Source organism: Eucyclogobius newberryi, unplaced genomic scaffold (genome assembly GCF_026437365.1).
Source record: "Eucyclogobius newberryi isolate DKJ021-1_F unplaced genomic scaffold, fEucNew1.0.hap1 SCAF_2, whole genome shotgun sequence".
NCBI classification, from domain to species: Eukaryota; Metazoa; Chordata; class Actinopteri; order Gobiiformes; family Gobiidae; genus Eucyclogobius; species Eucyclogobius newberryi.
The window spans coordinates 11,212,725-11,224,727 of NW_027315834.1; the positions used below are offsets into that span (position 1 = coordinate 11,212,725).

General features: G+C 38.2%; 1 protein-coding gene across 1 annotated transcript; it reads right to left on the minus strand.

Moving 5' to 3' along the window:
• Positions 1 to 2,638: 2,638 nt before the first annotated feature.
• On the minus strand, positions 2,639 to 10,802 carry gfi1b (growth factor independent 1B transcription repressor). The gene is made up of 6 exons (XM_072453703.1): positions 10,681 to 10,802; positions 9,425 to 9,646; positions 6,499 to 6,737; positions 5,680 to 5,817; positions 5,108 to 5,273; positions 2,639 to 2,970 (listed from the first exon to the last, which is right to left on the minus strand). The coding sequence occupies exons 1-6, from the start codon at positions 10,772 to 10,774 to the stop codon at positions 2,795 to 2,797; spliced, it is 1,035 nt and encodes a 344-aa protein (XP_072309804.1). The 5' UTR covers positions 10,775 to 10,802; the 3' UTR covers positions 2,639 to 2,794.
• Between the last annotated feature and the right edge of the window lie 1,201 nt (positions 10,803 to 12,003).

A 12,003-nucleotide genomic window follows, 5' to 3' on the forward strand; every position in this document is an offset into this window, starting at 1 on the left:
GTCACCATCAAATAAATCAATACAATTAAATATGTATTTTTGAAAAATCCGAAAAGGTCAATAAAAAGGAAATCTCACTTTTGAAGTACATTTAAAACTACACATAGATAAGAGAGAAGAAATTGTGAATCTTTTTTCTAACCAACAACTTGTGGTTTGTGCATTGTTCTTTAGGAGTCAGTGCATCCTGGTGGAGGCGTCAGATTGAGCCGGAGGAGGTGCTGATGTGATTTGCCTCCAGTGCTGAGGCTCGTCCTGCTCCCCTGTTTGGGAAAGGTGTGAGTCTCCAGCTTCTTGTTTGCCAAACTAAATCCATCCGAATGTTTGTCTCCGGGTGTGGTGACGGTTGGCTAAAGTAATCAATGTGCTCTCCACAGCCTCTGATCAAATCTTGCTGTATCCTATGAGAGATTGAGCTGGATGTAAAGGCGTGTATGCTTAGCAGTGTGAGGCAATCATAATAGTGCAATGAAAGTGCAGTGTGGAGGTCTGATTTTCTGAGATTATCGTGTTAAGATAGGGATGACTTTATGATTACTTAACAAATGATGAACCCCTCATTGTTTCCGGTCAGCGCTGGCTGACTCTGGTTTTGCATGCTGTCAGTTATTTGGAAGCTGCTGGGAGGTAGATAATATGGAAATGTAACAAGGCCACACATGGAAAAAATGTTACAGGCTCACTATTATACAAATTATGTACAAATGAAGCTGTCACACGACAAAAAACTGTTAAGAGGTCAAGGAAGTTCCACAGGGGTCCACTCTGGGTCCAATGGACTTTACTTAAAACTGATGTTATTGGTCTCAATAATCAAAAACACAAAAAGTGTTGGACATACAGGGCTGGTTACCATGTGACATGCCCAAATCTCCAAGACCGTGTCTGCTGGAAGACAGGGTACAAGTGCCTTATTTGAGTAAACCTGAGTTTACTGTGCTCCAACTGGACTGGTGACATGCGGCAGGCTAACTCTGAAAATGTGTGTGAATAGAACACTCACATTGAACATGTGAAGGACAGAATGATGGACTATGATGAATGTGAGAAACTGTTGAGGAGGCTGACTGTGGATGTGCCTGGAGCTGTTTTTGTTTGTCTTTACAACTGTTTATTGTGTGTTTCTTTGTTAAATCCATTAAGTACCTCACTGTTTTCGTTCCTGTTGTTTTGCATGTTTTTCTTTTGCTTCATAGGAAAAACTCTACCAACATTTGAATAATATAAAGAAATCAAAAGCAACCCAGCAACACATTTTCTCTTTTCTATGACATGACATGTACCTGACAAAGATTAAACGTGCTTTTCGTCCACACCTTTAGCGCTCTCCTGTTTTCCTCCTGAAGGGATTACTCTGCACATCCTGTTCTAACTGACAGCGCACACATCCAACCCTGACATGATGTTTATCTTAGTCGCTCCATAGCCCTCAGCAACAAGGACCGTTTGAGACCAGACAATGGGAGGAGAGATTTGACAACTTATTTATTTTGCGTCACAAGCATTTGTACAGCTTTTAAATAATCGAAATAAATAACACAACATTTTAAAAGAATAACAATCTAACAAAGATACGGCTACATTTGGCCTTAACGGAATTGCATAGTAGTTCTGACCAACCCGACAAACAGTCAACAATAACAACGGAATATAAATTAATTTCAATCAAATAAATCACAATGAAAAATCCTTAATTCAAATTAGTCAGTGCCTTATACAGTTCATTTGAAAAGCACTTTGTGAATTGTACACACTTCCTCATTGGTGGCAGTACAGGAGACATGTTAATTGTTACATGTTACAATTCACAACATTTAGAGTGTTTAATCATGGCATATTATTGTTCGTATTATTCGTATATTATCGTTGTATTCACATGCGTGATTGAAATTGCACACATTTCATATCATCACACGAGCTGCTGACTCAACGAAGCGCCTTCACTGGAGTTCTTCTGTTCATTTCATTATTGTTATTAAACTATTGGACAAATGCCTTCTCCGTTTCGAATTTTTTTTCACAAGTGGTGGCGATTAAGAAGTAACCTCTGGCAGAAAAACCCTTTTAACACGTCTTCGAGGGCCACATCTCACCCTGTTTCTCCGTTATTGTCATTTCAACATGAAGCAACAGGCGAGTGTTCATAAGAAAGAGCTTCATATTTGTAGCCAGCAGAGGGTCAGGGAAACAGCATCCAAGTGCTCTCAGTAAAAGTCCATGTCCAGCCACAAAAAAAGCATCATCATGTTCTCTTATCGTAACAAAAATAAATAAAAAATCAGTTCAGTTTTATTTGAGCAACATTTATAATATACTTGGTAATGCTTTAAAATGAGGTTATAAACTATTCATAAGGCATTAATAAGCATTCTTTATTTGTTTCTAAGCAGTTTAATAAGAAGCTTATTACAAACATTGTGTAAAGGCTTTATTAACACACACGTTCTTTGTTGATGCGTATTAACATTTATAGTGTTATCAACCATCTACAAATGCCTTGCAAATAATTTGTGCTTATTAACGCCTTATAAAAAGTTGACTAATGAACCTTTTTTTAAAGTGGTACCTAATCTTCTTAATATTTTGCAGTGAGAGTGTATTTCTGCTCACAAAGAATTTGAAAAAGAAGAAAACGTAAAGTTCAGGCTGTGTTTTGGCGAAACGTCTTTGGCTCAAAACCGGCGACTGCATTTTGAAGCTTTTGAAACCTTCCTGACACACTCCTGCACGACTGAGGGATCACACCTACATGCCCCTGGATGGAGTCTTTCTGACACATTTGCGCGTCTGCGGCTCACTTGGCGTGCTGGCTCTCGTGGTGGCGCCGCAGGTCCACTTTGCGCTGGAAGCCCTTGTTGCAAACGTCGCAGCCAAACGGTTTGAAGCCGGTGTGTTTGCGGCTGTGGGTGATCAGGTTGGAGCTCTGACTGAACGCTTTACCACACACCTGGCATTTGTGCGGCTTTTCGCCTACGGAGAGAAGAGCACGTTTCAGCAAAGGGCACCGGGACAGTCTCGGTTACAGGTCACAGAAGTGCATTTTCTACGTTTTTACAAAAATGTTCCAATATGAAAAGTTTAAAAGCTGACTAATGTTCATATTGTGAAAGTTTTCCGTCCAAAAAATAAATAAATTTACATCCAGAAGGTCACTGTTGAGCTCTATTACAAGTAAAGTCAATACTATAGAGAATGTAACTACTATAAGAATGTCTATTTGTCACTTTTTGTGAATTTCATAGTAAATATCTGAATTACGAGAAAAAATAATAAAATAGAAGACACCCAGAAAGTAAGATAAATAGAACAAATGAGAAACTTTCTTGAATAGTTTTAAAAGGTCTTGGAAACTACAAGGCGAACATGGTAATATGTATATTTTAAAAATGTTTCATTATCATTATAGTGGCACATTTTCCATAGTATCAAAATTGAGATGGAAATTTGAGGTGGTACAAAATTCCAAAAGAGTTCTAATCCTTATGACTTCTTGTATTTTTTAATTTGACACGAATTTACACTACATCACATTTGATCACTTAAGAGTGCAGTGTCATAATAATCGTTCTCCCGAGGACCTAAAACAGAACGATTGGAGCCGAGATTGAACCATCAAACGTCCGGTTGTTAGACGACCACTGCCATTAACATTGGATTCAAGTCTTTATGAATGAGCGTTCCATAAATATAAAGCTTAAGTATAATCATTCTGTGTGGCTATGCTAATGCCAATTATTTTTATTATCAGTTTCAGTTATGCCTTTCTCTGATTGGCGAATCCACTTGTCAATCGCAACTCAGGGGGCGGAGACAAGCATCCGGACTCGCCTCTTTGAATAGGAAATCAGGGGAAAAAGTGAATTAAGGACAAATTGTATCACGGTGATTGAAAACGCCATGTCAGCGAGCGCATTATTAAGGAGGAAAATGCACCAACGTCACATTCGACTCGGACGTAAAACACCAACAATGGAAACGACTGATGGATACCTGCGGAGTGTACTTTTAAAATGGAACGAAAAGGATATTTACCACGTTGACTTTTAGGATAAATTTGGAAATAAACAAATACTCTTACTGTTTTTTGTCTTTTCACTCTCTGTGTTGTGTTGTTGTTTTTTTCTTGTTATATACCGGTGTTAAAAAAATAAGATTAGATTTAGGCCTACTGGTCATTTGAAACCACACACTCATTACCCTGCCTGTATCGTTGTCTTTTCACAGTTAAACTCCATCCCAGCTGAAGAACTGTGCCATTGTTCAGATTTGTTAAACATTCATTATTGTCACGGCGAACTCAAACACACTTCCTTATTCCGGGCCGCGTTTGAGGCTGACATGCAAATGACTCGCGCATTTGTTTAGGACTGTGTGATTTATCAGCAGTTGTATGTCACTCTTGTGCCCGGAAATTTACTCACAGCGAGCATTTAGTCGTGTGGAAGTTACATTGTTGAGATTCAGTCATGTTTAATAATCCTTAGTGATTTTAAAGCATGAGATGTGAAGCTTAGTTCTGACTTTGGAGGAAGAAATTGGGTTTTTTTGTGTTAAATGTAGATTGAAGTTTATGCTCATGGAAAAAAAAAAAAAAGCCCTTTTTATTTTGTTTCTGAACAGACTAAAGTAATACTAAAGAGCATTTTCATCATGACAACAACTTGCACTGCTAGTTTTTGACTAAACTGGAAATTCTGTGTACCGGTATATGTTACTTCAAAGTATTTATTTTTTATCTTATTTAGTTAACCCCTGTTTTCATTCATGCCTTATTATATCATATTTGTTTTAAATATTTTGCTATCATTGTTATTTTCTGTTGCACCTTTTCACCAAAGAAAGTTCCTAGTTTGTGAATCTTATTTTCATTCACTGACAATGGCAATAAACCTTTTTCTGATTCTGAGCATCAAATATGGCAAAATTAACAGTATAGAATTGTCATTGCTTCATAACAGAAAGTTTTTTAACTTTCTTTGAGCTTCCAAGAGCAACGTTTTAAACTTTTAATATGTATGTTTTCCGAAAGCCTTTGAGGAAAGTTTATGGGAAATGTACTGATGTTACTGATAGTGACAAGTTACAGGCCTGTGTTTGTGCGTCTCACCCGTGTGGATGTAAGTGTGCTTCTTCATGTCCGACTTCTGGTGGAACCTCTTCCCACAGAACTGACAGGGATAAGGCCGAGTGTCCGAGTGGATCAGCAGGTGAGTGGACAGAGTGGACGAACGCTTGAACGTCTTACCGCACATTTTACACTCGAAACTCTTCTCCTGCAACACATCGCATTTCAGTCATTAGAAGCCAAACTGGGAATGAGTTACATGTACTGCAGCAATAGTACTTGAGTTACAGTATTCTGAAGTATCACGACTCTGGGCTGTAAATTGCAGTAGAGTGCGGTGACTTTTATGGATAGGCAAGCTGACTTGGGGTTCATCTATATTTATTGGATTTAACCACAACATGCAAAAGTGAGTTTCACACCCTGATCTCTCGTGTGAAAGGCAAGCGTCTGTCCTACCGAGGCTGAAGAGTTTTTTTCCCCACTTTTGACTTGCATTTTTAGCTTCTAGAAGAGAACATTTACTACTCACCATTGACACACACAATAAACACACTCACTTGTGTGGTTTGGTCGGACTGAAGACCACAGAGGGCCCCGTGAACATGACGTACCTGTGAGTGTACGTTCATGTGCTGCTCCAGACTGACGGTGTGGCCAAACGTCTTCCTGCAGATGCTGCACCCGAACGGCCGCGTTCCGTTGTGAGAGCGTCGCACGTGCACCTCCAGCCCGTGAGGAGTGGAGAAAACCTGGCAACGGACACAGCCAACTCAATGTATCGTTGCAGAGAACTTTGTGTGGTTAAAAAAAAAAAAAAAAAAGGTAAACAATTGCAATTAGATCAGCTGCACCTCACCAACCCCAAGATAAAACGCAGGCTTTGTGGGAGCCGTGCTCAAGTATCATCCTGTTTTTAGATTGCACTTTGAAAACACATACGTTTTCACTGGCTTTGATATTATTTGCATTGTGATTGTTCTTCTTGTGATTTTAGGACACTCCTTTTGGGCACGATTTTCCTCCAACAATAACATTTTCTTGCAGATCTTTCAGCTTTTTCTCCCTTTGTTTCTTTTTTCTGAGGCTATAGCTATAATTTGTCCTCTCAAGACTGCTTTGGATGCATCCCAGAGGCCGGGCTGAGATGTTTCTTCTGTTTCGTGTACATCACTTTGATCAGCGTCAAGCGTTTTAAAGTGCTTTGTAAATAAAGTTGTTGTTTTTTAATCAGAACTGTAATCTTTTTGTTTTCCTGGCAAGCAGCCCATGTGTTCTTAGAGATGCAAAAGGTAAAGCAACACAAAGAAGAACACAATCGAGCCATGGAGCTACTAGCGGCGCTGCTCGTCAATGTCTTCAAAATGTCCGTTGGTTAATCGCATTTGGGCAAACTGAGTGTAGACGGATGCGGCACGAGGTTGTAGCTGTACCTTGTCACAGGTGATGCAGTGGTAGGTGTTGGAGGAGGGCGAGTAGTGCGTGGAGCAGTCGAGGGGCTGCGGCGGAGGCGTGCTGCTGCTGCTGCCGCTGCCGCCGCGGGGATCGTACAGGCGACTCGTGTGCTGCAGCACCGTCGGGCTGAACGTGTACTGACTGAGCTCGTACGGCCCCGTCACCAGATCCCAGAAGGACGGCTTGAAGTACGGAGCGAACTCGGCGACTGTAGGCTCTAAAGGGGGGGATTAGAAAGGTCAACAGAGGTCAAACAATGGGAAGTGGGCCTGGGGCATATTCAGGCCAGTATTTTTGATAACAAAATAGTTTTATTGTTTTATTATACCATAATGCAACAATAATAAAAAGGAAAAGTAATAAGACAGAATACTGGAATTACTATGAAAATTAGTCTTACAATTGTAACATTTTCATATGGTCATCTAATGTGGTTGAAAGTTTATGTTTAACTTATGATTGTACGTTTGGATTCCATTGATAAATGGGTCTATAAAACACAGTTGACTTTATATAATTTTCCAATGCGTGAATGCATTAGAGACACTCTGGTCTCACATGAGCACTGAAGACAGGGCTGCCAGGGCACGTTCAGTGTTTCAATTGTTAGTTTAGATTTGTTACCAAACATGATGGATGTTGTTTTAGTTATATTTAGGGCCAATTTATTGTCCTTCATCCATTTACTCCCTTTTTTTTCCAAATAAAAATTGAGTAAGTCTAAACAGCCGTAGAACAAGGTTGAGTTATCTGCACACATAACCACACATGAACACGGCAAAGCGTCAGTAAAGATGGAGTATAAGAGAGGGCCAAGGCAGCTGTCTTGAGGCACTCCATGGTGTACCACTGGTATACTGACAATATTTTAATTTAATTTGAATCAGTAATGTGCTGAAATGTGGCTGTAAATGTGATCAGGTTCATATACCGCATAAAACGTGCCAATACACTTTTCCACAAAAGGGCAGAAATATCACCTTTTAGCCTTGTTTGGGAGAAGATGCATAAAATCACAATGCAAACATAAAAAAACTAAATATTTTATGTAACCATAACTTCTAAACAGAAGAGTGCAGATAAAATACATCGATCGAGATTAAGTCTTAAGTATTAAGATTTGCACCTGCCCTGACTGTGGATGGAAACTGGAGGAAAGGGTTTTATAACATGAATGTGTTTGTACAAATAAATAATAAACTAAAACTAAAAACTGAACTAAATTGCCACTGATCAGTCTTTTTAATGGAGAGCTTTTAGTCCTAATTAGCATATATTAAAAGTCTGTTCTTTTTAAGTTCAGGAAACTAATTATATTTGTTTTTAATAAGACACTATACGCAACATAAAATTGTAAATAGTGTTTGTTTTGGCATTTTGCCCAGCACATTCCAGTAAACAAATACAATATCAAGCCTCCTCTTTGCCTCTGGCACAATAACCCTGAAGCATAATAAGTAGTATCAATGTAAATATATATTAGATCTTCTAGCTCAAATGTTAAAATACACACTAAGAACCTTCCCCACAAATTGAAAAGTACAAAAGAAAAATGAACAGAAAAATGCTGGTCAGATTTTCTGCATAAAAATCCATTTAAAATGATGGTGGATTTATATATGTTTTACTCTAAATTGTAACTCTGTCTTTTTTAAAATATTATGCAGTGCATCCCTGTTACTCACTGCAATATATTTGACTCATTTGTTTGTACAGGCATATACAAGATACATATACAGTTACTTCCACACTACTCACCAAACCTGTAGTATTTACATACACAGTATTCAATTGCCTTTTAATGTTTTTTCAGGTATTTAGTGTTAAACTAAAGGGAGTGTCTACAGAGCTGCGAAACTGCCATGTTATTTTTTGCCGCGGCTCCTGAAACTGCTGGGCTATTTGACCGCGCAAGGTTAGGTCTTGGGGTTAGAGTCAGGGTTAGGGCAGCTTAATATTAGAAACTGATCCATTGACTTCCTGTTCAAAACTGCAGCACTGATAAGCCTCTTTCTAGTGACATGTCACTGTAACAAGCAGCAGTTACATGTTTTTACTGTTAAAAAAAATATATATATAATATATATATATATATATATATATATATATATATTTTAACCTTTATCCATAACCCAGAGTCTGATTTATTTGTTTTATTGTAAAAACAGGGTGTAAACAGACTGAGCACTCAGGCCTAAAAGTAGATTTCACACTGTATGTCCCCTTTAATGTCAGTTGCACAATATAGTTGGTAAAGTTTTAGTTACTTATTTGATAAATAGTTCTTCTTAATCTAATCATTCCAAGGGTTGATTGAAAATATTGAGGTGCATTTTGCCTGATAGCAATAGAAGGAAAAAAACTACAAACTACAAAACCTCTCATGCATTTCACTTGGTAGCAGCAATCTAAACTACAGGGTCAGATAATAATCATAATCAGCATAATCATAATCATAATCATCATACAGTAAGACCCCATGGAGTCAGGGGTGTGAAGAAAACAAGCAAGTGCAGACAAAATGGAGCAACACATTTCAAAACAGAAATATCTGTCTTTAAATGATTAAAACCTCTTAATTTGCTATTAGACGTGTTGGTAGTTACCGTCAACATGCACTTTGTTCCACACATACATAGATTAGAAGGATTTGGGCATAAATTGGGAATTTTATAAAATTTGAAGTACTTTTCTGCACAAATTGTACTTTTTGAATGAAATCCTGAGCGCATAATGGTCTGGTGCGTGCCGATCAGGTCAGATATTTGGTCAGATCATGGAGATATTTCATAGTTTCCAGAGCTTCCACCTCGACAGCCACACAATTTAGATTCCCTCTGCCTTATTTGCGTGCGTTTCAGTCGTCCCACAGCAGCTGCAGCGGTGCGAGAGTGGCGGGCTGACCTGAGTGGTAGAACGGCTGAGCGGCCGGACCTCTGGGGGGCTCCGGGTGGACGGGGACGTGACACTCCAGCTTCACGTGGCCCTCGTCTGCTGAGCTGCGGTCCTGGTCTGACAGTTGCTCCTCTGAAGGCTCCTCTGAAGGCTCCTCTGAAGGCTCCTCTGAAGGCTCCTCTGAAGGTGGCCGGTCCAAACGCGCTGACTTCTCTGTCTTCGTCACGACATCTGACACACAAAGACACAAAACCACAGTCAGGGATGGAAACTGACAGGGACGGAAAGTGTTTTATTAGATGTTTTACATGTTTAAAGTCGTCTCGATTTGTCCAAAATCTTTTTCTGTTTTTCTAAGGTTCATTTTTTGTTTATTCCAGTCCTGGATTGTTGGTTCAGTCTGTGTCATCCGTTATTTCTTTTTTAAATCTACAGAACAGTCAATCCTCTGAAAATAAAAGCGTGTGGTTTGGAGTCCAGACTTTGGAGGAAGAAATGATTTGTGTTCAATGATTCTCTTAAAACGTTTGTCTTGTTTATGTTTAGAAAGTTAAAATTCAAATCAATTTATATTTGTTTTTACTAAGACAATGGCAAATAAAAAAAATCTGGACTGATCCACGTGAGGACGAGGATATTGATTCAGTTTGTTGTCTTTTCAGCCACAGAAACAAAACATTGGACAAATAGATATCCTTATTTTACAAAAGTAAGAACGTACTAAATACTTATAAATAACATAAATATGACAATAATGACAACAAGAAAGACTCAAGTGGCTTTTAAATTGCGTTTCTACAACAAAAGCTCCCGACATTATGATAATAACAACAACAACATGAATTTAAATATTGTTAATCCTTTCAAGCCAAATAAATAACTATTTTAATTGCTATTTGTTGTTGTATTTTAAAGCCTTGTAACATATGTCAGTAAAGGCGAAATTGTATTTTAAGTCAAGGCCTATGAAGAACTTATTCAGATTTTCCAACTGTGGACAAGAAGACTTGAGGAAGTTTTTGAACTTGAGAAAAAACATGACTAGAAAAGGAGAAATATTTATTTAAATGGGAAACGACTGCATTCTCCATAGGTTAATCAATAGATGTTTATTGTGTGTCCTTTCAAAAGTAATATTGCTTGTTTAAAGGCCTGAGTTATAATAAATGTAATATTTTTATTGTAAAACCTAGAACTTGGAACACTAGTCTTTACCATATTAAAGACTGAATAAATAACTGTTCTGTTGTTAGTCTGGAAGTTACCTGTGCAGATGAAGTCCTCGGGCTCGTCGCTGTAAACTCTGTGGACGTTAAATGACGCACAGCGCTTGTTTTTCACCAGGAACGAGCGCGGCATGACGACGACGACTCTGGATCAGGACAGACACAGATGAATACAAGCTCCAGAACTTCAGTAAATGAAAGATGGAGCCGTGTATTTTGGCCTTTTTACCCGTTATTGAAGGGTGATTTGCTGTGTAAGTGTTGCAGCTTGTGTTTTTGTTTCTTTTTTTAACAATATTGTAGGTTTAAAAAAGGTTTTAGGGGATTATCCAAGCTGCTTTAGTTTAAGTGGTGGACAATGGCAAAGTACAAAAACAAGTGCAGTATAAGTAACCTTTTTAACCTGTAGCTAGTAGTTTGTATTGTATTGTATTTGCGCTGTTGGAATTGGGCTGAAAAGTTTGTTTAGCACGTTCATGGTGACATTTTGCCTGAAGGTTTTTTGTTAAAACCCCAGCTTTGAGCAAACAAAAACACATGCATCAAAGTCACTAGAAAAATTAGGAAAATTTATTCAAACGTCTTCTTTTGACCAAAAAACACCACATTTGTCGCTTGAACTGTTCTCAAAATCAATCCAAAATACTTTCACATTTTAATATTAAAGTTTATTTCAAATTGTACTTAAAACTTTTACTAACTTGTATTATTATTTACTTATTTTTGCTCCTGTATATGTTCTTTTACTTAAGTACAAAACGTAGTACTTGTAATTGCAGTTTATTGTTTATCATGACATTTTCTATAACAAAATGTCACACTTCAAAATGTCTTATTGTGACAGGCCTTTAAAGACTATATGTTTTGTCAGTGACAATATTGGACTAATTATATGTTTTTTTTATTTTAATCAAACACTTCAATTGACTTGGTTTGTCTTATTTTAGGCCAATTAGACATATTTGAACTCAATAAGTAACAGTAATAATCTACTTTTTGTCAGGCCGTTTCATTTTGACACATAAAGTAAAAAGTCAAAAAAATAAAACGACAAAAGGTTTCAAATAGAAAGTTACTCACAGTCAACTTTTGAAATTCCACGTCAATAAAATGAGACAGAACGGAAACAAAAACAACAAATCCCAAAAGTAAAAGGCCTCTCCAAAATTAAAAAAGTGCGTCCAAAATGTGGCCCAAGTGTCAAAGCAGTGAGCGGCGCATCTCCACCCGTGACAGGCTCTTTGCTCTTTCTCCTCCCGGATTTACAATCTAATAAGTGCGCGGCCCGAATCTGACCGCGCTTTCAGCCAATCACAGGCCGGGCCGCAGGTGCACGTTTGCGTCAAAAGCGCACAAGTTCTA

Coding starts and splice junctions, on each gene's coding strand:
- gfi1b (XM_072453703.1), bottom strand. CDS start 10,774: ATGCCGCGCTCGTTCCTGGTGAAAAACAAGCGCTGTGCGTCATTTAAC. Junction 5,818..6,498: donor ACTGCATCACCTGTGACAAG/GTACAGCTACAA, acceptor GTCCGTTGCCAG/GTTTTCTCCACTCCTCACGG. Junction 2,971..5,107: donor GCACACTTACATCCACACGG/GTGAGACGCACA, acceptor TTCTCTCCGTAG/GCGAAAAGCCGCACAAATGC.